This window comes from Blennius ocellaris (assembly GCF_963422515.1).
Source record: "Blennius ocellaris genome assembly, chromosome: 15".
Lineage (NCBI taxonomy): Eukaryota > Metazoa > Chordata > Actinopteri > Blenniiformes > Blenniidae > Blennius > Blennius ocellaris.
In genome coordinates this window covers 25,352,983-25,380,900 of record NC_137664.1, presented here as the reverse complement: position 1 = coordinate 25,380,900, position 27,918 = coordinate 25,352,983, and the positions used below count along the sequence as shown (strand labels likewise).

Below are 27,918 nucleotides of genomic sequence, written 5' to 3'. Positions count from 1 at the left end.
AACACATTTTCTCCAGTGGACATGAAGGTGAAAACACATTTTCTCCAGTGGACATGATGGTGAAAACACATTTTCTCCAGTGGACATGAAGGTGAAAACACATTTTCTCCAGTGGACATGAAGGAGCGAGACAAACATCAGGTTTTCCTGGTCTTGAAAATAATAAAATGGTAAATAATATAATCCTGAATCCTGCCATGGAGTTTGTAGTGAGCGTGAGTGAACTGCACTGGACGTGCGCTTGGAGTGCTGCGGTGCGTAAAATGATCTCTTGGAAAAGTTCGTCTTGAAAATTGTTTTGACAATAAATCTGCAACCAAATGTCTTTATCTTCTCCTTTAGTCATTGTCGGTTGACAAAACCGCTATCAAGTAAACTCAGCTATATTTGAGTTTTTTGAGAAGGCCCAGTGTCGTCCATATCAAAATCTGATTGGTTGAAGCAGCCGTAAATATGATTGGTTAAATGCTTTAATGTGGAAGCGAGTCTGGAAGCGCTGCAGCCGGGGAGAAGCGATGAGAAGAAGAGGACAGACCATTTGGAATTATTTAATAAGTTCATGGACAAACTATAATCAACATCAGTCTGTGATTTAGTTCTTTTTCTTATGCCTGCAGTGAAGGGCTTGAAGGCAAACTAAATGTCTATGTATATATGTCTATATATATAGAGCAGAAGGGCAAAAGCTCGCCTGATCTTGATTTTCAGTATGAATACAGACCGTGAAAGCGGGGCCTCACGATCCTTCTGACTTTTTGGGTTTTAAGCAGGAGGTGTCAGAAAAGTGACCACAGGGAGAACTGGCTCGTGGCGGCCAAGCGTTCATAGCGACGTCGCTTTTTGATCCTTCGATGTCGCTCTTCCTACCATTGTGAAGCAGAATTCACCAGCGTTGGATTGTTCACCCACTAATAGGGAACATGAGCTGGTTAGACCAGAGTGGGACAGGTTAGTTTGACCCTACTGATGATGTGCTGTTTATATGTACACACACACACACACACACACACACACACACACACACACACACACACACACACACACACACACACACACACACACACACACACACACACACACACACACACACACACACACACACACACACACACACCCCGCACACGCTGCACAATAGCGTCCTCTACCGAGCAATGTGTGTTACAACAGGCAAGGGGTCCTGGTCCAGTCCACCGCCATTCGCCCAATCAGCGCCCGTCTCTCCGGTCACATGTCCTCCCAGCGGAGTGGAAGAAGAAGCAAACAGCAACCGCCATGGAGTCTCCTCCGTTGATCTTCGCTGCAGAGCGACACTGGACAGAGGACAAAGAGAGGGCCCTCATCGCCTTCTTCTCCGGTGAGTCTCCCACCGACAACGTCACATAAATGTCCTCAGATCAAACTCTTTAAAAAGTTTCCGTTTAAGCGTCGTCGGACGGAGCAACGAATATAGGCAACCGTTGCTGGACGATGACTACGAGCAACGAGCGATTGGAGCAATGGGGACGTGCAACTGATGTCAATCTGCTTTAGCTTTATATAAAATATTATACAAAAACCACAGTACAACCTCTGTTTTCTCTCCTGGTGAATTAATTAGTTTGCAGGTGGAGTTTAAATGAAATAAATGAAACAAAGTTCACTGGAATTGTAACATTAATGAGAGATTCTCCCAAAACAAATCAAGGATAAAGATTCTGGTGTTAAAGCTATCGAAATATATCTTTTAAATGATCTCACAGCCAGTGCTATTAATGTGATTTATAATCTATAACTAGCTGGAATGGTCAGAAACCCTTGTAGAAGACTCCAGGGATTATTTGATGTTTAAATGGTGATTATTCATTTAAATTCATGTGGATTTCTACGTTTTCTTCATCTGACAGCAGTTTTTGTATTAACATAAAGCACATGACCTTAGATCATTATGACTGTACTCTTTGATCCCAACATGTTTCTCTATGTCTTCATAGATGGTATTATCATGGATTGCGGTTTTGCAAGTTTTTGTGTCTTTTATTGTTGCTGACCAGTGTATGATCCGGAACACCACAAAGCATCATTGTCTTTGCTGCGACAGCAACGGTCTCCATCGTGGCCCAGGAGGACCCTGGTCCTGCATGTTTCAGGACTCAGCATTGGGCTTTCTGGGAGCTGGAAGACAGAAGCACTCGATTCAGGTGTGTTGAGGTGTCGGAGACGTCTGAAACATGCAGGGCAGGAGTCCTCTCAGACCACGGTGAGGTTATTGGAGATAAACTGATTTTACTTGTACCGCCCACCTTGACCATGGATGGTTCTGTGTGGCTCATATGTTCGTCCTCAATACTGTGTCTATTGTTTGGCCATGACTGTCCCATTCTTCAATTAAAAATAGTTAAGAAAAAAAAAAAAGGATCCAGAATGCTTCTGGACAGGTTGATGAAGAAGTTCTACCAGACACCACAATGAGAATTATAGCAGCTATTTGAATAACAATGACATATATACATTTACATCAACTAAAAGTGTGTAAAGTACATGTCTACATGTCTACATGACCATTGCTGGTCCTCATGCTTTTTACAGGAGGTACCACCTGAGAAAACATTTCATTTATCATCACTCCAGTATCTTACCTTGGCTGCATCATTATGGAGTGTCTATAAAAGAAACAGTTTAATCCTGATCCCAGGATTTGTTCTCCATCATGTTTGCCAGACACACACAGCTCCTACCGAAATATGTCTGAAGTGTTTCTTAAATAAGTGCACGAACCAGCATGCTGGTACTGAGATAGTATGTATGTTATTTGTTGATAGATTTCATGTCTAATGTGTTTTGCACTCCCTTTGTGATGTTACATGTTTTCATTATTTATGGTTTTCCTTCTCATACCAGTAGAAGGAGCTTGTGAGGGAAGGTCAACAGCAAAATTATAGATAAAATCCTCCATTCAGCTCTTTTAGAACTCGGCAGTATCAAAGCTTAGTTCATCTTAAATGCCACTTTCTGGATTTACGGCATCAAAATAATGTCCTATTTTACTGTTTAGATTACAAGGTAGAATTAGCATTATCATATGTACAACATCTGCTTGTGAAGGCTCTGTGTTCCTCACTTTGCTACATAATCTTCTAAATATATTTTCAGAAACATGTTCATTATTGATCCCACACTGACTTCAAACAATATTTATGAAGACTTTATGCTTTTAATTCTGGATAAAACCTTGTAAGCCTTTTTGCATATTGACCCTATGCGAAGCTTCTGGTTCTGTCCTAGAACACAGCTGTCTGTGGAACCACAAGTCGGAGAGCTACAAGAACCGGCAGCTCCGATGGAAAATACTGGAGCACCTGAGAATCCTGCTGTCGGCTCATCCACCACCGGTTCCTTTCACTGGTGAGACTGAAAGAACTCTTCAACTTCTGCTTGAGTCGCTGTCATCAGAGGAGAAGCTGCTATAATCTCATGGCAACACCCAGCCAACAATGCTATTTAAAAAGACTGAGGCCATGTTCATGTGTAGTGGGAAAGCACTGATAGCAAATTAAAGCCTACAACTTTATTAGCTTATAACATTCATGTTCAACGTTATTTCCCAAAACGGATGAAGCCTGTGTGCCTGTATGGAAACATGTTTGGACAAAGTCAACAAGCTGCTGGTGGGATGACGACTCACGGTGCCGTCGGGTTACGTTTATTGATCACAGTCACATCCCATGTTTAATGTCACGTAAAGCTGCGTCTTCAGTTACTTTGCTTGCTCAAATGATTGAGTTCTGAATAATGCCTACATGTCATCATCACTTATTACTTAATGATCACATATCGCAACACTTTGGCTGCGAGTCAGCGTGTGTTGTCATCGTACACTCTGCACATGGCAAACTTCATGTCGTGGCTTAGTTTAAAGTTTAAAGTGCTGCGACCACACATAAGTGTGGCAAGACCGAGAAGACCCGCACAGCCAGACTCCTTTTTTTTCACAGCCACGTTTCCGATGTTCCGGCTTCTTTGGAACTATGGGTTGTTCAAAACTGGGTTATTTTAACCACTGGTTAAGCCCTAACTGACGGTTTAATCCTTAACCCGCCATTGGCTAACCAACTGTTAAATATGCGTTGTTTAACGCAGTGGTTAGTCATCCCGTTAGTTAATGTCACCGTCAAAGTTAACGGTGAGGTTAACAACACCCCGCCCAAGGCTGCGCCCACTTTAAAGTCTCCGTGCTTCCATGTTTTGTCTTAAACATTGTGGTGTACGGCAGCGCAGTGTTTTGATCTCGTCTATAAATCTACCATCAAACATAAACCAAGCTGCTACCAGGATTTTAAACATGAAAACTGAGCTGGATGATAGACGAGGCATCATGTTGTCTCATCTTTTCTTAATTTAGACCTGAGAGAACGATATAGAAAGTGGACTGTACATCGCCCCGGAGTGGACGTAGAGAAAAATAATAATAACACATTAGAATGAGAAAATAAGTTATCATGAGAGTTTGAATATTTGTGTAAACTTATTACAAGAGAGATGCTGCTACAGCAGCCGCACCGGCTGCTTACATCATCCTAACACACAGAATACAGGAGAGCCAGGGAAAGAGAGAAAGAGTATTAATTCATATTTTACCTGGAAGTAAACAAAACTATGTTAATTATGTTAAATTATTTTAAGGAATTAAACGTTTCAAATCAATTAACTATTACTTTTTCCTATGGCCACTCCAGGGCTCCATAGAGACGCTACTCTTCATTACAGCATTAACTTATATCAAAGTTCAGTCTACAATACATCCTATCCTTATTTTGCTGAGCTGGCATCATGACTGCAGCGCTGCCAGTGAACGCCATGGTGAGTTAACAACTGTTGCTAATAGTTAGCTGAAGCCCAGAAGTGCGTTAACTTTAACGTCAAGATAACACCCAGTTAAAGTTAACTGGGTTTTGAACAAAAAGATGACGTGCTGTTAAAGCTAACGGCTGGTTAAAGGATAACCAAGTTTTGAACAATCAGGCCCTGGTCTTGCATTAATGGGATTTGCTGAACACCCATAAATACAACAACTCTTTGACACACTGATAAAACTAAGAATATTTAGTTTTTCACAGAGAGCTGAGAGTTTTTGTTTTCCCCCAAACAAATGTGGTGGCCACCGTTGCGAGGTCGTAACTTCACACAGTCCCCAAATGTCCAACTGCCCCAATATATCTCTCAGGGTGTTTTTGAAGACCAGCGTGTTGTTCATTTCTAGCAGCAATCATTAACTCACTAATGCCAGAGCTCACAGCACTTAGGAAACCACAATCTCTGTGCCTTATGACACATTCCTGATGATGTTAGCGCCACCCGGTGGGCAGTTCTGGACATTGCACTAAATTAATGTGATCCACATGAGCGTAGAAGTGTCAGTGTTCACGTTTAACTCAACTAAATTACAAAAGAAATAATAGATCAAACTAAAATTGGTGCTAAGAGAACAAGAAAATTGAAAAGGAAATAATTCTGTTTGTCTCCATCATTGATTCATCTTCTTGTGTGACTGCTGCACAACACAAGGCTGAAAATTCCCCAGAGCTTGTTCCTTTGGTAGATTCAGAGTCCATTTTTTGAAAATGCCTGCCTTTGTTTTTAGTTTTCTTCCTGCAAAAACAAGCAACTGTGTTACTGTGGTTGAAACTGTGGTTGAAACGCAGCTCTGGCTCTGTCTCACTGTTTCATCTAGTGGAGGACATCAAGAGCAAATTCAAGAACCTGCGAACCACCTTCCAGCGACAGTTCAAAATGGTTAAAGCCAGCAAGGAGGTGAACGCCGATGAAGAGTTTGTTCCCCAGTGGAAGTACTACCAGCAGCTGCTGTTCCTGCAGTGCTGCTGGGACCCGGAGGACAGCCCCGACCAGCTTTCTTTGTCTCCGCCCAGCGGCTCACGGGAGGTCAGCCAGCCGCTCCTCTCCTTCCTCCACAACTCTTCTTCTTCTGCCGCCAACACCTCGCCCTCCTGCCTCCCCACCATGGTCAAATGTTACTGGACGGAGGAGCGGGAGTGTGCTCTCATGTCTTTCTACTCCGGTAAAAATAAAACCTCACAATGTCACTCGTGCCGAGTTCTGAAGTGTTTTGTAACTGTGGCTGCTCCCGATATGCTGTTGTACACAGAGCACGACTGTCTGTGGAACAAGAAATCTGAAAACCACAACAACCGTCAGCTGAGGCTGAGACTGTTGGAGACTCTGAGGAGCCAGTTGTCTGACCACAACGTGAGCTTCTCGGGTAAATATCACACTGCACACCATGGGAACACGCAGTGACGGTCAAAGAGAGGAAAGAAATGAGTACCTTAAAATAATAGTCATTTGGATTCATTGCAGTTCAAATGTACTTAAAAAGCCCACAGATGTTGCTTTTTGGAACTTGTTAACTGTTAACAGAAAACACTGATAAATGGTTGATTCTTCTCAAAAACGTACAGTTGCTCAGTAGGTGTTGAAGTTGGTACACAGTCACATTGGTCTTTGTGAGTGACGCAGGTATGTGTCGAGCAAAAAAACACAAAAATGCAGAAGAGACCAGACACCGGCACTTTACTCCTCTCCTGTGAGAGGAGCATCTGAACCTCCTTAAAAGATGTTTCAATAAACCCAGTTAACAAAACAACCAGTGAGCATAAAGCAGTGTTTGTAAACAACAACGGGAGGTTTTATTTTATTAAATAGTTACATATTCCAAGCAAGTTCAGAGTGATGATCGTCACTGACCAATCAGCAGACGGCTGCATTGTCCTCCTCCTTGTGAGACCTGTTCCTCAGTGCTAGGGACCTCAACACAGGGGTGATGGAAACGGTTTTATCTGTACCATGTACAACTTTTGTCCGCACAAAAACCCAACCCAACCCAAACCCGTCCTGTTCCATCCCGGTACAAACAACGTGGTGGAACTGCAGCTTCATAGGAATCAACCAAAATCTGCCGGCACTACCAAGTACCAATTTTCGTACAATCAAACAGTACCTAAACATATCTTTGTGGCTGTGAGGGAGTGGACGAGTCCTGAGCTGGACATAGCACGTAGCATTGCACACACACAAGCCTAACAGCGTCAGTGGCGCAAGCATAGTGGAGAGAAAGTGCTCAAGTGGTTCCACTTTTCAAACTGCGATGCAGATGACAGTTTCTCATGTGTTTGAATCTTAGTTGTCTTCCATGGAGACGCACAATATTTCCAGAGGGGAAAGTAAAAGAATAGGAGGACGTGGAGCTGGGTTTACATTTTTATGGGGTATCGGTTCAAATGTGAAAGGTATCCATGTCAGACTGTGATGTTCCGATTACAGTAGTGATCTTCAGCAGTGTTGTACAAGTTACTGACTGAATTATTAAAAATGAGTAGAAGACTACAGTTCTGCTGTTCTAACGCTCCTTTGAAATCTGCCTGATGTGAAGTGAGTCCTTTGTTTTCTATCTGCAGTTGAAGATGTGAAGTGCAAGTTCAAGAACCTTCGGACAGTTTTTAACCGGGAATACAAGGCGGTCCGGGCCAGCAGGGCCTCCGACAAACCCTACATGTCCAAGTGGAAACATTTCCAACAGCTGCTCTTCCTCTCCGAGTCATGTGAAGAGGACGACGCCAACGAGCTGCACGGCCTGATGCCGTACCAAGACAAGGCCGCCGACCAGGGAGTCCAGACTTCCTCCAGCTCCAACTCTTCCATCATCCACAGCTCCTGCCAGACGGACCTCAAACCCAGTGGCGGATTCCAGATCTTCCTCTCCGGGTCGCCAGATCATCTGAAAACCGTCGCCAACAGTCTCCCTCCGTCTCCGTCCAGCTTCCTGCCGGAAACCAACAACTCGCCTGTCATCTTCTCTGCTTCCTGCGTGGTTCAGGCCGACAGGCCGAGCTCAGACTCCCGCTGCCTGTGGAGTGAAGCCAAAGTCCAGCAGCTCATCACCTTTTTCTCAGGTGGGAAACACTGACCAGTCATATGAGCCACATCTTATCTTCCTCTTGGCAATTTGATTTGAATCACATTTATAGTGAAAGGAGTGACGCAAAACATGTTTCCAAGAAATGTAATATTTTTACACACACACACACACACACACACAATGAACGACTCAACATAATCAAAAACAGACACGGTGAAGTTAGAAGGGATTATTCTCAGTTAGTTTTGAACATCATGATGAGCCACAGCAACAAAGGGACAACAGCTCAGGGCGTTTGCCTCAATTTGACTGCAAAATGATATTTGTAGAGAAATACTCATGGAGTGGGTTTGTCCACCAGCATGTAAGATTTCAGCATATCTCAGATTGGAGAGAAAGGTTTGAATATAAATCTATTGTTGAGACGAGTTTGTGGGATATGATTTCGAAGAGTTCACCAGCAGAATGACTTGAGTCGAGTCAATCTGCGAATGTTTGACTTGAGGTTTGATGCTGGTTCTAGAGCACAGCGGCCTGTGGGACCACCGGTCAGAGAGCTACAGGAACCGTCAGCTGAGACTAAGCCTGCTGGAGACACTGAGCCGCCTCCTGTCCGATAATGAACCCGTGACTTTCACAGGTAACTCGCTCACTTCTTCACATACTTCTCCGCACACGTTGCCAAATTCCTTTTTGTTCTTCAGTGGACGACATCAAGACAAAGTTCAGGAACCTACGAACGATCTTCCAGCGTGAGCACAAGGTGGTGAGGACCAACAGAACCTGCGGCTCCGAGGACTTCTACCTGCCCAAGTGGAAACACTACCAGCAGCTGATGTTCCTCTGTGACTCGTGTGACGAGGACGAGCAGACCAAGGAGTCCGGCCTCCTACGGCTGGACCGCCAGGCCTCCGCCCTGCAGCTCCACCAGTCTCCCCCCTCAGACTCCCGGCACTCCTCCCCCTCCGTATCCCCCTCCCCCTCCACATCTTCCAGCCACGTGACGGGTCGCAGGAAAGCGAGCCGAGAGGCGGCCCCAGCTGGCGCCGAGATGCTGGACCTCCTGAGGACGTTCTGTCAAAACCAACCGGTGTCTCCACACGCGGGGTTCCTCAAGTATGTGGAGGAATGTCTGAACGAAACTCCACCCAACAAGGTGAGGAGACTGAAGAAAAGGATCGTTGAGGCCATCCACAGCTTGGCCGAGGAGGATTAGTGTCGGTGAGGGAACCTACAGTCCTTCTTCTCACAGACCTCCAGACTGTCAGGCCACAGCTCATCTTCACTGGACCACCTGAACCGTCCTCACTTTCTTCTTCTACATCTCCACTCATGGAAACAACAAGACAGAAAGTCCTGTTTAAACCTCCAAAATCTGCGTGGCGATCAGCTTTGCCATATTTGTGGCTGAAAACACGAAGTGAAGAGTTTTGATTAATTGATTAAATATAAAAGATTTTTGCATTTTGTTTTTTTTGACTTGGTGGTTCTTTGATCATTTATTGAGTTGTGATCTTCTCCGATGTCTGTGGTCCAAACTGATGTCAGTACCTCCTGTATTTCAGACGGAGACATGTGAAAATGGGGCAGCCACACCTATATATATATATATATAAGAAGTGATGATATGCCTTCCAACTGTAAAGTACTCCCATGTGTGAGAACACACAATGTTCCAAATGAAATTGAAGCTGCAAACAGCTCTGAACAAGTCTTCACACAGCCATGCATGTTGGAGCCTGGTGCATGCCGAGGTTTTGTCCATGTCAGAGTGCGATGGAAATGTGGGCAAACAATATGACATCACCAAAAGCGTCAAATTTCTGATCCGTGTCATCACAGTTAATGCATAATAGTGGGATTTCTGTTGGGTTTCGAGTTTGGCTGCCATACCATTGTTGTGCTTCATATCCCGGCCAATCTCAAAGATGATAACGCAAAGTTTGGGACCATGGTATGTGAAAATAGAATTCCTTCAACTTCCTCTTACACTGCATTCCAAATTCTTGTGCAAATTGTGTGTGTCTTAAGGATTCAATTTGATTTTCAATTAAACTCAAAGAAGGTATTGTGTCTCTTTGGATCACTGAAATCAGTCTGACACCCATGGAAATGAGTTTGCCAGGAAAAACTACCAAAGGATGTTCCACATTATTGAGCCGATCACCATTGTCTAGCAATCTGGGAAAGGAAAAGGAGCTCTGCTGCCAAAAAGCGTGAAATAGTTGAATCCCTTGGACAATGTATGAAAACCTAAAATATTTGTATTTAAAAAGCACAGGTTCATGGAGAAAGAAGTACAATGAAGGTTTCTACCAGACAAATACTCTTAGATTAAGGAAAGCAGCTGCTAAAATGCTGTAAACAACTCTTTGAAGCTGCTGGTGCCTCTGGAGTCCCGTGAACATCAAGGTGTAGGATCTCCTTGCAGAAACAGCTGCAGTGAGCCCAGGACACACAACTCAAGCCGTCATGTTCACTGATGAGTGTCGTGCAACCCTGGATAGTCCAGATGGATGAAGTAGTGGATGGCCACTGGGTCACCTGTTGTGAGGAGGCCTGCAGTGACACCCCGGGACCCGAGGTCATCGGGCCTGGACACTGCTTCACAGACTTGGGAATGCTCCAGAACCGCCACGCCGTCGGCCCAGAGAGAGCCACGCCGTCGGCCCAGCGAGAGCCACGCCCTCGGCCCAGAGGGAGCCACGCCGTCGGCCCAGAGAGAGCCACGCCCTCGGCCCAGCGAGAGCCACGCCCTCGACCCAGCGAGAGCCACGCCCTCGGCCCAGAGAGAGCCCCGCCGTCGGCCCAGAGAGAGCCACGCCGTCGGCCCAGCGAGAGCCACGCCGTCGGCCCAGCGAGAGCCACGCCCTCGACCCAGAAAGAGCCACGCCGTCAGCCCAGCGAGAGCCACGCCCTCGACCCAGAAAGAGCCACGCCCTCGGCCCAGAGAGAGCCACGCCGTCGGCCCAGAGAGAGCCACGCCGTCGGCCCAGAGAGAGCCACGCCCTCGGCCCAGAGAGAGCCACGCCCTCGGCCCAGAGAGAGCCACGCCGTCGGCCCAGAGAGAGCCACGCCCTCGGCCCAGAGAGAGCCACGCCGTCGGCCCAGCGAGAGCCACGCCCTCGACCCAGAGAGAGCCACGCCGTCAGCCCAGCGAGAGCCACGCCCTCGACCCAGAAAGAGCCACGCCCTCGGCCCAGAGAGAGCCACGCCCTCGGCCCAGAGAGAGCCACGCCGTCAGCCCAGCGAGAGCCACGCCCTCGACCCAGCGAGAGCCACGCCCTCGGCCCAGAGAGAGCCACGCCGTCGGCCCAGAGAGAGCCACGCCGTCGGCCCAGAGAGAGCCACGCCGTCGGCCCAGCGAGAGCCACGCCCTCGACCCAGAGAGAGCCACGCCGTCAGCCCAGCGAGAGCCACGCCCTCGACCCAGAAAGAGCCACGCCCTCGGCCCAGAGAGAGCCACGCCCTCGGCCCAGAGAGAGCCACGCCGTCGGCCCAGAGAGAGCCACGCCCTCGGCCCAGAGAGAGCCACGCCCTCGGCCCAGAGAGAGCCACGCCCTCGGCCCAGAGAGAGCCACGCCGTCGGCCCAGCGAGAGCCACGCCCTCGACCCAGAGAGAGCCACGCCGTCAGCCCAGCGAGAGCCACGCCCTCGACCCAGAAAGAGCCACGCCCTCGGCCCAGAGAGAGCCACGCCCTCGGCCCAGAGAGAGCCACGCCGTCAGCCCAGCGAGAGCCACGCCCTCGGCCCAGAGAGAGCCACGCCGTCGGCCCAGAGAGAGCCACGCCGTCGGCCCAGAGAGAGCCACGCCGTCGGCCCAGAGAGAGCCACGCCGTCGGCCCAGCGAGAGCCACGCCCTCGACCCAGAGAGAGCCACGCCGTCAGCCCAGCGAGAGCCACGCCCTCGACCCAGAAAGAGCCACGCCCTCGGCCCAGAGAGAGCCACGCCGTCGGCCCAGAGAGAGCCACGCCGTCGGCCCAGAGAGAGCCACGCCCTCGGCCCAGAGAGAGCCACGCCCTCGGCCCAGAGAGAGCCACGCCGTCGGCCCAGAGAGAGCCACGCCCTCGGCCCAGAGAGAGCCACGCCGTCGGCCCAGCGAGAGCCACGCCCTCGACCCAGAGAGAGCCACGCCGTCAGCCCAGCGAGAGCCACGCCCTCGACCCAGAAAGAGCCACGCCCTCGGCCCAGAGAGAGCCACGCCCTCGGCCCAGAGAGAGCCACGCCGTCAGCCCAGCGAGAGCCACGCCCTCGACCCAGCGAGAGCCACGCCCTCGGCCCAGAGAGAGCCACGCCGTCGGCCCAGAGAGAGCCACGCCGTCGGCCCAGAGAGAGCCACGCCGTCGGCCCAGCGAGAGCCACGCCCTCGACCCAGAGAGAGCCACGCCGTCAGCCCAGCGAGAGCCACGCCCTCGACCCAGAAAGAGCCACGCCCTCGGCCCAGAGAGAGCCACGCCCTCGGCCCAGAGAGAGCCACGCCGTCGGCCCAGAGAGAGCCACGCCCTCGGCCCAGAGAGAGCCACGCCCTCGGCCCAGAGAGAGCCACGCCCTCGGCCCAGAGAGAGCCACGCCGTCGGCCCAGCGAGAGCCACGCCCTCGACCCAGAGAGAGCCACGCCGTCAGCCCAGCGAGAGCCACGCCCTCGACCCAGAAAGAGCCACGCCCTCGGCCCAGAGAGAGCCACGCCCTCGGCCCAGAGAGAGCCACGCCGTCAGCCCAGCGAGAGCCACGCCCTCGGCCCAGAGAGAGCCACGCCGTCGGCCCAGAGAGAGCCACGCCGTCGGCCCAGAGAGAGCCACGCCGTCGGCCCAGAGAGAGCCACGCCGTCGGCCCAGCGAGAGCCACGCCCTCGACCCAGAGAGAGCCACGCCGTCAGCCCAGCGAGAGCCACGCCCTCGACCCAGAAAGAGCCACGCCCTCGGCCCAGAGAGAGCCACGCCCTCGGCCCAGAGAGAGCCACGCCGTCGGCCCAGAGAGAGCCACGCCCTCGGCCCAGAGAGAGCCACGCCCTCGGCCCAGAGAGAGCCACGCCCTCGACCCAGAGAGAGCCACGCCCTCGACCCAGAGAGAGCCACGCCGTCGGCCCAGCGAGAGCCACGCCCTCGACCCAGAAAGAGCCACGCCCTCGGCCCAGAGAGAGCCACGCCCTCGGCCCAGAGAGAGCCACGCCGTCCGCCCAGAGAGAGCCACGCCGTCGGCCCAGAGAGAGCCACGCCGTCGGCCCAGAGAGAGCCACGCCGTCGGCCCAGAGAGAGCCACGCCGTCGGCCCAGAGAGACCTGAGAATGCAGAGAACTGGATAAACTCAACTGTAACTTAATTCTCTCGCCTCAAAGTTGCTCAGAGACCCTCGGGCCCCACCAGCCCCCCCTGAGCGCTGCTACCAATGGGGCATAATTGCCCCAAGGGGCTCAATTCAGTTGTTAAACTAAAGATAATAAATAAATAGTAGCTTCCATGGGGCAGGAGAGTGTACGACAGGTCTGCATGTGGGGAGAGTGCAGGGCAGAATAGAGTGGCCATTCTGTAGCACATGAAATATGTGTCTGTCACATCTGTAGGCATTTCTGTCACATCTGTCATTTGATTGAGTGTTGATTGGTGCATTGCAATTAAAATGACCATTGATGATAATGTTTTCATAATTTTACATTTTTACACTCCTTATGAATGTATTGCCACCGAGGATTAATATCTCCACACAGCTGCTTTGATGTCTTTACAATGAGGTAAGTGAATACTTGTGTCTTTGTGGGAGTGAAATGTGCCACTCAGCTGGTTTGACCGGTTCTTTCAGTGATGAAGCTCCAGGCCTGTTCCAACAAATCATCACGTCCACACTTATGTTTCCTTAAAAATGTTCCACCAAATCGGAGTCTTCAGTCGAGTCTTTACCCCTCAAACAGCCACAAAGTAAAGAACAAGTTGTTTCATTCTGGTGGTCTGAAACTGTCATGACCAAAAGACACAATTCTATCAGTTTTTACCTACATTTCTCTGAAGCCTCAAAACATTTTAACCATCAAATGAAGATCGCAAGGTGTATCTTTTACAGCCATTTTACACATTTGAGAAGTTTTACATTTTAAAAGAGATTTTGTAAAATAAATAAATAAATAAATAATTTCAGCAATTGTAGCTTTCTCTTCCTGTCATTGTGAAGCAGAATTCACCAAGCGTTGGATTGTTCACTAATAAGGAACGTGAGCTGGTTAGACCGTCGTGAGACACGTTAGTTTGACCCTACTGATGATGATGATGATGATATGTTTTTTAAACAGTTTTAGCCATTTTAATTGTACGCTTAAAAAAAAACCTTTTTATTTAAACAGCTTTATACATTTTAACTATGTTTTAAATATTCCATTGATTGAAGTGTAGTTTTTGACTGTTTTCAGGGTTCTGATGTCAGATGTGGTGGTGAAGTGGCGCCCGTTGATTTGGACGTGGCGTGTGGACCTGAACACGCTGTCCTAACGGTTGTTTTCCCCAATGGAAGGAGGGCCAGCGTCTGAGTGCATCATTCTTTTGGCAGGACAAACACAAAGCCACAAAGCAAACAGGCTTAAGGAATTGTTTGAAGAAACAACAACCAGTTTGAGTTGTTGACTCACATTTAGGGATTCAGATAACTGAACTGTTTCCTCACTTCATGATCTTCAAACTGAACAAAGTACATATAATCCCAACCTGACCTCTACTAGTTCTTGGCAGGGTGTGGGTGATGTTGGTCGACACACTAACTTGTCGAGGCTTGGGCTTGACAAGAACAGTCACAACAGGTTTTGAATCTGGTTTGTGAACGGGAAGTATTTTTGTTTATTCAGACCGAAGAGCTCTATTTGGTGCGTCAGGGTGGAGGAAGTTGGCATGATACAAGGTGTTTGACCACGTAAAGCTTTAAATGCAGCAGTGTTTTATTTTTTGCTCAAGTTTGTTTCTTGAATTTTTACAAACAACTTACAAATAATGTAATTTCAAATTAATATTGTGTCAAAAAACTTATGCCAAAACAAAAACAAAGAAACAAAAAAAAACACCCGCAAAAAAAAGAAAAAAAACAGGAGAAAGATGAAAAGGTAAAGAAAACCCAAGTCCACCCCCCTCCTGGTCGTCAGGGCAAATATAACATGAACACAGAAAAAATAAAACCACTCTTCATGCACAAACATAAACACAGTCAGGAAGAGCAGCAAACCTCCATCCATCAACGTGTTGGAAGAAAGGCCTCCACCTTTTCTTTAACTTGACAAAAGAACCCTTTAACATGCTGGCATGGAGCATCTTCCCCATCTTAACAAAGTAAAGCATGTCCCTGATCCACAAAGAGAGGGAGTGGGAGGAGACTTCCATCTTAAAACTAGGTGTCGCAATAACAAGGGAACCAATCCTATGAAGTCTGTCCTTTAGAGGCGGAGGGGAAAAATTATATGGTGGAGCACATTACACCAACACGCTGAGGGTGGAGCACATTACACCAACACACTGAGGGTGGAGCACATTACACCAACACACTGAGGGTAGAACACATTACACCAACACGCTGAGGGTGGAGCACATTACACCAACACGCTGAGGGTAGAACACATTACACCAACACGCTGATGGTGGAGCACATTACACCAACACACTGAGGGTAGAACACATTACACCAACACGCTGAGGGTGGAGCACATTACACCAACACACTGAGGGTAGAACACATTACACCAACACGCTGAGAGTAGAACACATTACACCAACACGCTGAGGGTGGAGCACATTACACCAACACGCTGAGGGTAGAACACATTACACCAACACGCTGAGGGTGGAGCACATTACACCAACACACTGAGGGTAGAACACATTACACCAACACACTGAGGGTAGAACACATTACACCAACACGCTGAGAGTAGAACACATTACACCAACACGCTGAGAGTAGAACACATTACACCAACACGCTGAGGGTGGAGCACATTACACCAACACGCTGAGGGTAGAACACATTACACCAACACGCTGAGGGTAGAACACATTACACCAACACACTGAGGGTAGAACACATTACACCAACACGCTGAGAGTAGAACACATTACACCAACACGCTGAGAGTAGAACACATTACACCAACACGCTGAGGGTAGAACACATTACACCAACACACTGAGGGTAGAACACATTACACCAACACGCTGAGGGTAGAACACATTACACCAACACACTGAGGGTAGAACACATTACACCAACACGCTGAGGGTAGAACACATTACACCAACACACTGAGGGTAGAACACATTACACCAACACGCTGAGAGTAGAACACATTACACCAACACGCTGAGAGTAGAACACATTACACCAACACGCTGAGGGTGGAGCACATTACACCAACACGCTGAGGGTAGAACACATTACACCAACACGCTGAGGGTAGAACACATTACACCAACACGCTGAGAGTAGAACACATTACACCAACACGCTGAGGGTGGAGCACATTACACCAACACGCTGAGGGTAGAACACATTACACCAACACGCTGAGGGTGGAGCACATTACACCAACACGCTGAGGGTAGAACACATTACACCAACACGCTGAGGGTGGAGCACATTACACCAACACACTGAGGGTAGAACACATTACACCAACACGCTGAGGGTGGAGCACATTACACCAACACACTGAGGGTAGAACACATTACACCAACACGCTGAGAGTAGAACACATTACACCAACACGCTGAGGGTGGAGCACATTACACCAACACGCTGAGGGTAGAACACATTACACCAACACGCTGAGGGTGGAGCACATTACACCAACACACTGAGGGTAGAACACATTACACCAACACGCTGAGGGTGGAGCACATTACACCAACACACTGAGGGTAGAACACATTACACCAACACGCTGAGAGTAGAACACATTACACCAACACGCTGAGGGTGGAGCACATTACACCAACACGCTGAGGGTAGAACACATTACACCAACACGCTGAGGGTAGAACACATTACACCAACACGCTGAGGGTGGAGCACATTACACCAACACACTGAGAGTAGAACACATTACACCAACACACTGAGGGTAGAACACATTACACCAACACGCTGAGAGTAGAACACATTACACCAACACGCTGAGAGTAGAACACATTACACCAACACGCTGAGGGTGGAGCACATTACACCAACACGCTGAGGGTAGAACACATTACACCAACACGCTGAGGGTAGAACACATTACACCAACACGCTGAGAGTAGAACACATTACACCAACACGCTGAGGGTGGAGCACATTACACCAACACGCTGAGGGTAGAACACATTACACCAACACGCTGAGGGTGGAGCACATTACACCAACACACTGAGGGTAGAACACATTACACCAACACACTGAGGGTGGAGCACATTACACCAACACACTGAGGGTAGAACACATTACACCAACACACTGAGGGTAGAACACATTACACCAACACGCTGAGAGTAGAACACATTACACCAACACGCTGAGAGTAGAACACATTACACCAACACGCTGAGGGTGGAGCACATTACACCAACACGCTGAGGGTAGAACACATTACACCAACACGCTGAGGGTAGAACACATTACACCAACACGCTGAGGGTGGAGCACATTACACCAACACGCTGAGGGTGGAGCACATTACACCAACACACTGAGGGTAGAACACATTACACCAACACGCTGAGAGTAGAACACATTACACCAACACGCTGAGAGTAGAACACATTACACCAACACGCTGAGGGTGGAGCACATTACACCAACACGCTGAGGGTAGAACACATTACACCAACACGCTGAGGGTAGAACACATTACACCAACACGCTGAGGGTGGAGCACATTACACCAACACGCTGAGGGTGGAGCACATTACACCAACACACTGAGGGTAGAACACATTACACCAACACGCTGAGGGTGGAGCACATTACACCAACACACTGAGGGTAGAACACATTACACCAACACACTGAGGGTAGAACACATTACACCAACACGCTGAGAGTAGAACACATTACACCAACACGCTGAGAGTAGAACACATTACACCAACACGCTGAGGGTGGAGCACATTACACCAACACGCTGAGGGTAGAACACATTACACCAACACGCTGAGGGTAGAACACATTACACCAACACGCTGAGGGTGGAGCACATTACACCAACACGCTGAGGGTGGAGCACATTACACCAACACACTGAGGGTAGAACACATTACACCAACACGCTGAGGGTGGAGCACATTACACCAACACGCTGAGGGTAGAACACATTACACCAACACGCTGAGGGTGGAGCACATTACACCAACACACTGAGGGTAGAACACATTACACCAACACACTGAGGGTAGAACACATTACACCAACACGCTGAGAGTAGAACACATTACACCAACACGCTGAGAGTAGAACACATTACACCAACACGCTGAGGGTGGAGCACATTACACCAACACACTGAGGGTGGAACACATTACACCAACACGCTGAGGGTAGAACACATTACACCAACACGCTGAGGGTAGAACACATTACACCAACACGCTGAGGGTGGAGCACATTACACCAACACGCTGAGGGTGGAGCACATTACACCAACACGCTGAGGGTGGAGCACATTACACCAACACACTGAGGGTAGAACACATTACACCAACACGCTGAGAGTAGAACACATTACACCAACACGCTGAGGGTGGAGCACATTACACCAACACGCTGAGGGTAGAACACATTACACCAACACGCTGAGGGTAGAACACATTACACCAACACGCTGAGGGTGGAGCACATTACACCAACACGCTGAGGGTAGAACACATTACACCAACACGCTGAGGGTGGGGCACATTACACCAACACACTGAGGGTGGAACACATTACACCAACACGCTGAGGGTAGAACACATTACACCAACACGCTGAGGGTAGAACACATTACACCAACACGCTGAGGGTAGAACACATTACACCAACACGCTGAGGGTGGAGCACATTACACCAACACGCTGATGGTAGAACACATTACACCAACACGCTGAGGGTGGAGCACATTACACCAACACGCTGAGGGTGGGGCACATTACACCAACACGCTGAGGGTAGAACACATTACACCAACACGCTGAGAGTAGAACACACTACACCAACACGCTGAGGGTGGAGCACATTACACCAACACGCTGAGGGTGGAGCACATTACACCAACACGCTGAGGGTGGAGCACATTACACCAACACGCTGAGGGTGGGGCACATTACACCAACACGCTGAGGGTGGAGCACATTACACCAACACGCTGAGGGTGGAACACATTACACCAACACGCTGAGGGTAGAACACACTTCACCAACACGCTGAGGGTGGAGCACATTACACCAACACGCTGAGGGTGGAGCACATTACACCAACACGCTGAGGGTGGAGCACATTACACCAACACGCTGAGGGTAGAACACATTACACCAACACGCTGAGGGTAGAACACATTACACCAACACGCTGAGGGTGGAGCACATTACACCAACACGCTGAGGGTGGAACACATTACACCAACACGCTGAGGGTAGAACACATTACACCAACACGCTGAGGGTGGAGCACATTACACCAACACGCTGAGGGTGGAACACATTACACCAACACGCTGAGGGTAGAACACATTACACCAACACGCTGAGGGTAGAACACATTACACCAACACACTGAGGGTAGAACACATTACACCAACACGCTGAGAGTAGAACACATTACACCAACACGCTGAGAGTAGAACACATTACACCAACACGCTGAGGGTAGAACACATTACACCAACACGCTGAGGGTGGAGCACATTACACCAACACGCTGAGGGTGGAACACATTACACCAACACGCTGAGGGTGGAGCACATTACACCAACACGCTGAGGGTAGAACACATTACACCAACACGCTGAGGGTGGAGCACATTACACCAACACGCTGAGGGTGGAACACATTACACCAACACGCTGAGGGTGGAGCACATTACACCAACACGCTGAGGGTAGAACACATTACACCAACACGCTGAGGGTAGAACACATTACACCAACACGCTGAGGGTGGAGCACATTACACCAACACGCTGAGGGTGGAACACATTACACCAACACGCTGAGGGTAGAACACATTACACCAACACGCTGAGGGTGGAGCACATTACACCAACACGCTGAGGGTGGAACACATTACACCAACACGCTGAGGGTAGAACACATTACACCAACACGCTGAGGGTGGAGGACATTACACCAACACGCTGAGGGTAGAACACATTACACCAACACGCTGAGGGTGGAGCACATTACACCAACACGCTGAGGGTGGAACACATTACACCAACACGCTGAGGGTGGAGCACATTACACCAACACGCTGAGGGTAGAACACATTACACCAACACGCTGAGGGTGGAGCACATTACACCAACACGCTGAGGGTGGAACACATTACACCAACACGCTGAGGGTGGAACACATTACACCAACACGCTGAGGGTAGAACACACTACACCAACACGCTGAGGGTGGAACACATTACACCAACACGCTGAGGGTGGAGCACATTACACCAACACGCTGAGGGTAGAACACATTACACCAACACGCTGAGGGTGGAGCACATTACACCAACACGCTGAGGGTGGAACACATTACACCAACACGCTGAGGGTGGAACACATTACACCAACACGCTGAGGGTGGAGCACATTACACCAACACGCTGAGGGTAGAACACATTACACCAACACGCTGAGGGTAGAACACATTACACCAACACGCTGAGGGTGGAACACATTACACCAACACGCTGAGGGTGGGGCACATTACTCCAACACACTGAGGGTGGAGCACATTACACCAACATACAGGTTGGAGCATATTACCTCTGTGCTCCACCCTCTCCACTGGCTGCCTGTGTGTTAAAGGGTTGACTTCAAAATATGACTTGTCTATAAAGCTGACCACAACCACTGACGGCCTCAGGCCAAAGTTTATTCACAACATAAGGTGCAGTTCCACCACACTTTGTGTCGCGGAGTGTTGCAGGGAAGGATGGGTTTTCGTACAGTCTGACTTAAAAATTGTGGATGGTACGGAAAGAACCCGTTACCACTGGGTACGGTTTTCCTCTACCGTACCCAGTACGGTAGAGGAAAACCTGCATTACTATTGCAACAACACATCATCAGTAGGGTAAAACTAACCTTTCTCACGACGGTCTAATCCAGCTCACGTTCCCTATTAGTGGGTGAACAGTCCAACGCTTGGTGAATTCTGCTTCACAATGGTAGGAAGGTACCGAGCACTGTGTAACGGGTCTGTGAGGAGGAGCGACGGCGTTTGCTGATTGGTAGTGACAATCGCTCCTCTATACTTGCCCGCAATATTTCATTATTTCATCACCGTAACCCCTCCGTTGTTGTTTACATGCACCGCTTTGCACTCACTGGTTGATTTGTTAACTGGGTTTATTGAAACGTTGGTGCTACACAACACTGCGGCCTTTTAACAATGTCATTAAAAGACAGTGATGTCTCCTCTCATTCTAGACGTGTCATTATACTGATCCAGAAGTCAATTCCGTTTCAATTAAGAGATAAATACTTGGATCCTTCTGGGAAGTTTATTATACTTAGTGGTACTATCATTTCAACTTTAGTCAATCTGGTTTGTTTATATGCCCCTAATGGGGATGATCCTGCTTTCTACCAACATTTATTTCTAACTATGTCAACTTATAGTGGCCAGTACATCATTGGAGGTGATTTTAACTGTGTGATTAATCCTACAATGGACAGATCAAATACCTCTGACCCCTCCCACCAACAAGCAAGAAAAACTATTGGGAAATTCATGAGACCTGTAACGAACAGGAAGGTCGTTCCTTTATTTTGATGCACTCACAGCACTTTATCAGCACTTTAAAATGTTCATCAGCACTTTAAGAAGCACACGGCACTTTAAGATAAAGATATTTGCACATATATAAATGAATTTGCACACAATTGTTGTTTTAACTTATTTATTGAATGGTCTGTTGTGGATAGGTCCGGCCACCTGTGGAGAAACACAACAATGAATAGAGCAATGTGCAACATGTGTATTTAAGACTATCTTGTTCTTTTACTTGTGGATGTGTGCTGTGAATGTTTGAAGATGTGTTGTGTGAGGAGTTTCCACTTACCTTGTCTTGTGTTCAGGCTGGTGTCCCAGTAAAAGATTCCCCCTGGGACGGACATGTTGAAGAAGGTTCCGGGCTGAACCAAGAGGAGGAGCAAGTGGGGGGGTTGCACATAGTTTTAGTAGGGTTTACAACTTAATTTACTATTTAGGTGTTTGGTTTTAGAGGTATTGGTTAATAGGAGTTTTGTTTCATTAAGTTATAGTTAGGGTTTTGGTTTGGAGGATTTTAACTTGGTTTTTAGACACTAATGTTAACTTTTAGTACCTATGGAGTTTTAATGGTTTCACCCAGTTCAGGGAAGTGTATTTAAGGCGCCTTTGTACATCATTCACTGTTCTGCTGCTGGAGAAGACACACTCCTCAATCCTCCAATGCATGTTTAGCACGTTGTAAGTTGTTGTTTTGGGCACTTGTGAAAATAAAAGAAAGAAAGATGTGGACCACCTGCAAAGCTGACTCCTCCCTGATTTTACTCACTGCTCAACCCGCTCGCCAGACATTCTGAGGCCATATCAGAGATCCCAGGTTTAACAGACCTTAATTTGGTGGAGGTTTGGAGACATCTTCACCCTGATAAAGCAGAGTTCTCATGTTTCTCCAGCACCTACAAAACAAATGTTGGTACGAAACTATTTTACTCTCTGATCATGCCCCAGTTATCTTATCCCTACTAATGCCCAATGTTTGCTCCCATCCACTCCCCTTTCCATTCCAAGCGAAATAGTTGAAATCTGCTGAGTTTGAAGAATTTCTAGAAGGAAGAATAACAGATTATTTCTCTTTCAACACAAACCAAACCAGTGCTTTGATAAAATGGGAGACATTTAAGGCCTATATAAGGGGGGAAATAATAAGCTATACGAGAAGTAAATCTAAAATACATTTGAGTAAACTAAAGGACCTTGAAAAACAAATAAAAGAATTGCAGGACCACTTATACCATCAGGATGACACTGAAAAATATAAGAAACTTCTATTATTAAAGTCTGAATATAATGAACTCAGCGCTAACACAATAGCTACAAACTTATTATGGCTGAAACAGTCCTAGTACGATCAGGGTGAGAAGGTAGGGAAGCTCCTGGCCTGGAGGCTCAAAAAAATACAATCAGATAGAGCCATTAACTCAATTACACTCGACGATGGAGAAAATGTTGTAGATCCAACACATGTAAACAATGCTTTTGCCAAATATTATGAACATTTGTATAAATCTGAATATCCTGAAAATTAAAATGCACAGAATCAGTTTCTAGACCAGCTACAATTTCCAATCCTACCTGAAGAGACAAAAAACAACCTTGATGCAAAGCTGAGTGTAGAAGAACTTAAAGAGGCACTTCGTCATATGAACCGTGGCAAGGCCCCAGGCCCTGACGGACTCCCGATTGACATTTACAAGAGATTCTCTGACAAATTATTGCCTCACCTGCTTGAAATGTTTAATGAGTCCTATGAAAGAGGTCTCCTACCACCATCTTTGAGAATGGCCTCCATGTCTGTCATTCTGAAACCAGGTAAAACTCCAACAGAAATGGGTTCATATCGCCCCATATCACTACTGTCCTGTGACACTCAAATATTGTGCAAGGCCTTGGCTCGTAGGGTTGAATCACACACTCCAAAATTAATTTCTAATGATCAAAATGGCTTTATTCTGGGCCGCCAAGCCTTTCATAATGTTCGTCGACTTTTGAATATATTGTGCGAAAAACAATCTGCCACTGACCACGCCTTTTTGTCATTAGACGCTGAAAAGGCGTTTGACAGAATAGAATGGAGATACCTTTTTGAGATCCTTAAAAGATTTGGTCTGGGAGAACAATATTTGAAATGGGTCCGATTATTATACACAGAACCGATTACTAAAATTGTAACAAATAGTCAGTTGTCTACACCTATACAACTTTGTAGATCCACTCTGCAGGGCTGTTGTTTCTTTTTGCTATTGAACCGCTTGCTATGGCTATACGCAACTCCCCCAAGCTGTCTGGGATAAAAATAGGACAAACTGAACATCGATTATCCCTTTTTGCGGATGATATTGTTTTATTTCTAACTGACTTGGAGAAGTCAGTTCATGCAGTGGGAAATATTTTGCAGACTTTTGGTTGTTTTTCTGGATACAAAGTCAACCAGAAGAAAAGCTCCCTTTTATTTCTGAACAAAAACAACCCCCCTATCCAAACACAATTTAATTGCACCTACGAAGGTTTTACCTATTTGGGAATCCAGGTTAACCCGGACATAAAGAAAATAGTCTCTATCAATTATGACCCTCTTGTCCAAAAGGTTTTAGAATCACTAGAAAGATGGGACACGATGCCAATCTCCATGATAGGTCGCATTAATATTCTAAAAATGTCGATTCTTCCAAAGTTTCTATATCTTTTTCAATCTATTCCCCGACATGTTCCTGCATCTTTGTTTTCATCATTAAATAAAAAATTTCCCAAATTCATATGGAATAATAAACGGCCCAGGTTACGCCTTTCTCATTGACGTTTCGACAGAGGGGGGCTTGGAGTGCCCAACATGAAGCTGTACTACTGGGCAGCTCAATTATGTGCCGCTACTTTGTATTTTTCACGTGAGGATATTCCTTCTTGGATACAAATTGAAAACAACACAATAGAATTGCCATTAAAATCCTATATTTACTCAGCTGAAACTAAACAACTGCTAAAAAATACAAAAAACCCAATTGTCAGAAACACTGTTTGGATATGACACCAGGCACATGCTGCTTTGAAGGAGGAGTCTAGGCTTTCAACTGTCACCCATTTGGGGCAATGTTGCATTTAAACCTGCACGTGTGGATATGGGCTTTAAAATGTGGATGAATAAAGGTGTGTGTAAAATAGGGGATTTGTACAATGATGGAGTTTTAATGTCTTTTGAACAGTTGACAAACAAATACGACTTGCCTAAGAAACATTTTCTTAAGTATCTTCAGGTCAGAAGTTTTGTTACTAATTTATTGAAGTCAACTGTGCAGCCCCCTGTCCACTATAGAGAATATGGCTGTTAGCCATCATCAGTCGGGGCTTACTTTCCAAATTTGATAATATTTTAAGTACAGCCTCAAAAGAAAGTAGTCTTTCATATTTACAAGCCTGGAGATCCGATATGGAAACAGACATTTCAGTTGAGGAATGGAATAACTCTTGTCTATTCACACAAAAACAAACTATCAACACAAGATTCCGACTAGCGCAGTACAAGTGCTTGTTTAGAACCTACATCACATCATTTCAACCCTAATACACCTGATGATTGTGTCAAATGTGGTAAAGAAAAGGGGAAACTTGATCATTGTATGTGGCAGTGTGAGGAACTACAAATCTTTTGGAAGCAAATCTGTGCTCATTTCTGATTTAACTGAATGTAAAATGCCCTTTGATGGTAAACTCTGTATATTGCACATTTTTCCAAAGAGCTTTAAATGTAATACAAAAAACAAGAAACTTGTCAATTTTTGTTTGGTGCAGACAAAATATGTTATTGCTTTGAAATGGAAGAACACAGAAAGACCTGGAGTGAAACTGGATTAAAATGATGTCCAGTAACTTGGCCTTGGAGAAACTGATATATTGCCGAAGGCAGACTGGAGGACTTTAAAGACATTTGGTTGTACTTTCTACACCTTGTAAAAGACTTTGATTTGTAGAAAATTATTTTGTTGTAATTGAGTGAAGGGTGGGTTTTAGGGTGGGGGAAGGGATTTTATTTAATTTTGTTGTATTTGTGTGTGTGTGTTTCATATGTTTTGTTCTTAAACTGAAAAATTTCAATAAACATATTTGTGAAAAAAAAAAAAAAAGACAGTGATGCTCCTTTTGGGAACAGGAGCTTCAACAGGAGCTGGATGTTGCTGTTCACAATGAGAAAGTTTAACCTCAATCACAAGAGAACAACTTGAACGGCTGCTTACATGTTCTGGAGCTGGAGCGTCTCCGAGTCGTCCCTGCCTACATTTTTACCGTACTTTCTGCTGCAGGACCAGAGACAGAGTTGGTCCTGGGTGCGCTTTGCCGTTCCACAACCTCAGTTATGGAAGCAAAACTGTGCTATCAGATTCTGAATTTCTAACTCTGATTTTTTTTACCATCGAAATAAGACTTTGAATTTTAAAAGCTGTCGTACGTACCTTTTTTTGCTTCTGATTTTTTTGTCAACATCTAAAAATATTCAGTGTGTAAAAATTCAATGTGTGTAAAAATTCAGCTGCAAAAAAATTCAACTGCAAAAAAAATTCAGCCGCAAAAACTAATTCAGCTGCGAAACAGCCAGAATATCTGCGCCACAGGATGATGCAATCGATACCCGTCTCATTCACCCAACATCCAATCAAGGGAAGCTTTGTTGGTCACGTGACCAGTGCTTGTCAAAACAAATTTTAACAAACATAACTAGGTCATTGATGGTGGCGCTAGAAACACTGTTGCAAGGGGAGCTTAAAATTAGTTTTTTCCATAACAAGCACTGCGCAGATTAGAGTATTCAATGGACGTTAAAAAAAAAATCAAACAATTTAACCATTTTCTGCATGTAAAACATTGCATACAGTAAATGTCATTTCTTTGAAAACATTTTCACACATCAGTAAAAGTTCACCAAAGAATGAATGGGGCCATGTATGGTGAGATTTTGAAGGAAGACATCCTTCCATCAGCAAGGGCCTTGAAGATGAAACGTGGCTGGGTCTTTCAGCATGACAATGATCTCAAACACAACCAAGGAGTGGCTTCGTAAGAAGCATTTCAAGGTCCTGGAGTGGCCTAGCCAGTCTCCAGGTCTCAACCCCATAGAACATCTTTGGAGGGAGTTGAAAGTCCGTGTTGCCCAGCGACAGCCCCAAAACATCACGGCTCTAGAGGAGATCTGCATGGAGGAACGGGCCAAAATACCAGCAACAGTGTGTGAAAACCTGGTGAAGACTTACAGAAAACATTTGAGCTCTGTCATTGCCAACAAAGGGTCTACAACAAAGTATTGAGATGAACTTTTGTTATTGACCAAATACTTATTTTCCACCATCATTTGCAAATAAATTCTTTAAAAATCAGACAATGTGATTTTCTGGATTTTTTTTTCTCATAGTTGAGGTATCCCTATGATGAAACTTACAGGCCTCCCTCATCTTTTTAAGTGGGAGAACTTGCACAATTGGTGGCTGACTAAATACTTTTTTGCCCCACAGTATTTATACTCACTGACCAAGAAATCTTCAAGGTGAATGTTTGTGTATGTTGTCCTCTTACTTTCATTGCTGAGCTTTTAAAATCAAATTGATGGAAAATAAACTTGATTCTTGAGCTCCACTTCGTGGGAAGTGGAGCTCACGTTCAATCATGAACTCCAACTAATTGGATATTGGCCAGTTTGAGGGCTCAGGTCTCTGGTCAGAGACGCCTTGCATCTCGGGTCTCTTTCCATTCCTGCACACTGACATCCAACTCCAGCTGTAGACATTCACACTCCCTCAAATTCAATCTTTCTTCAGCAGTTTTTGTTTTCAGCTCACTTTGGAATAATGAGACTGAAAGTTTGAGAAGCGTTGGACAGTAAAGACCCAGAATCAGGAACAAATATTCACTCATGCTCAAAATGTTGGCACTTGAAAATAACCAGCATCTCTTTAAACAAGTTCTTGAAAGACTGAGCAGGTTTGAGATTTCAGCATGCAACATGGAATCAAATGGGAAACTGATTTGTATGTTTTTATGATTTAATAAGTGAATGTTACTGTA

General features: G+C 46.5%; 1 protein-coding gene across 2 annotated transcripts; it reads left to right on the top strand.

Moving 5' to 3' along the window:
* Positions 1–1,233: 1,233 nt before the first annotated feature.
* LOC308140094 (uncharacterized protein) lies at positions 1,234–9,293 on the top strand. Of its 2 annotated transcripts, XM_080509762.1 has the most exons (8): positions 1,253–1,354; positions 2,031–2,177; positions 3,262–3,381; positions 5,708–6,052; positions 6,140–6,253; positions 7,449–7,943; positions 8,433–8,549; positions 8,614–9,293. In XM_080509762.1, exons 1-8 carry the CDS (start codon positions 1,273–1,275, stop codon positions 9,123–9,125), a joined length of 1,932 nt encoding a protein of 643 aa, XP_080365888.1. In that variant the 5' UTR covers positions 1,253–1,272; the 3' UTR covers positions 9,126–9,293. The 2 variants fall into 2 exon arrangements, with proteins under 2 accessions (XP_080365889.1, XP_080365888.1); XM_080509763.1 differs by lacking the exon at positions 2,031–2,177 and having other exon boundaries at positions 1,234–1,354.
* Positions 9,294–27,918: the final 18,625 nt, after the last annotated feature.

What these genes read in the sequence shown, in the direction of transcription:
- LOC308140094 (XM_080509762.1), top strand. Translation starts at nt 1,273, where the DNA reads ATGGAGTCTCCTCCGTTGATCTTCGCTGCAGAGCGACACTGGACAGAG. An exon ending in GACAGAAGCACTCGATTCAG is followed by an intron (nt 2,178 to 3,261) that starts GTGTGTTGAGGT and finishes GTTCTGTCCTAG; the next exon opens with AACACAGCTGTCTGTGGAAC. An exon ending in CCACAACGTGAGCTTCTCGG is followed by an intron (nt 6,254 to 7,448) that starts GTAAATATCACA and finishes TTCTATCTGCAG; the next exon opens with TTGAAGATGTGAAGTGCAAG.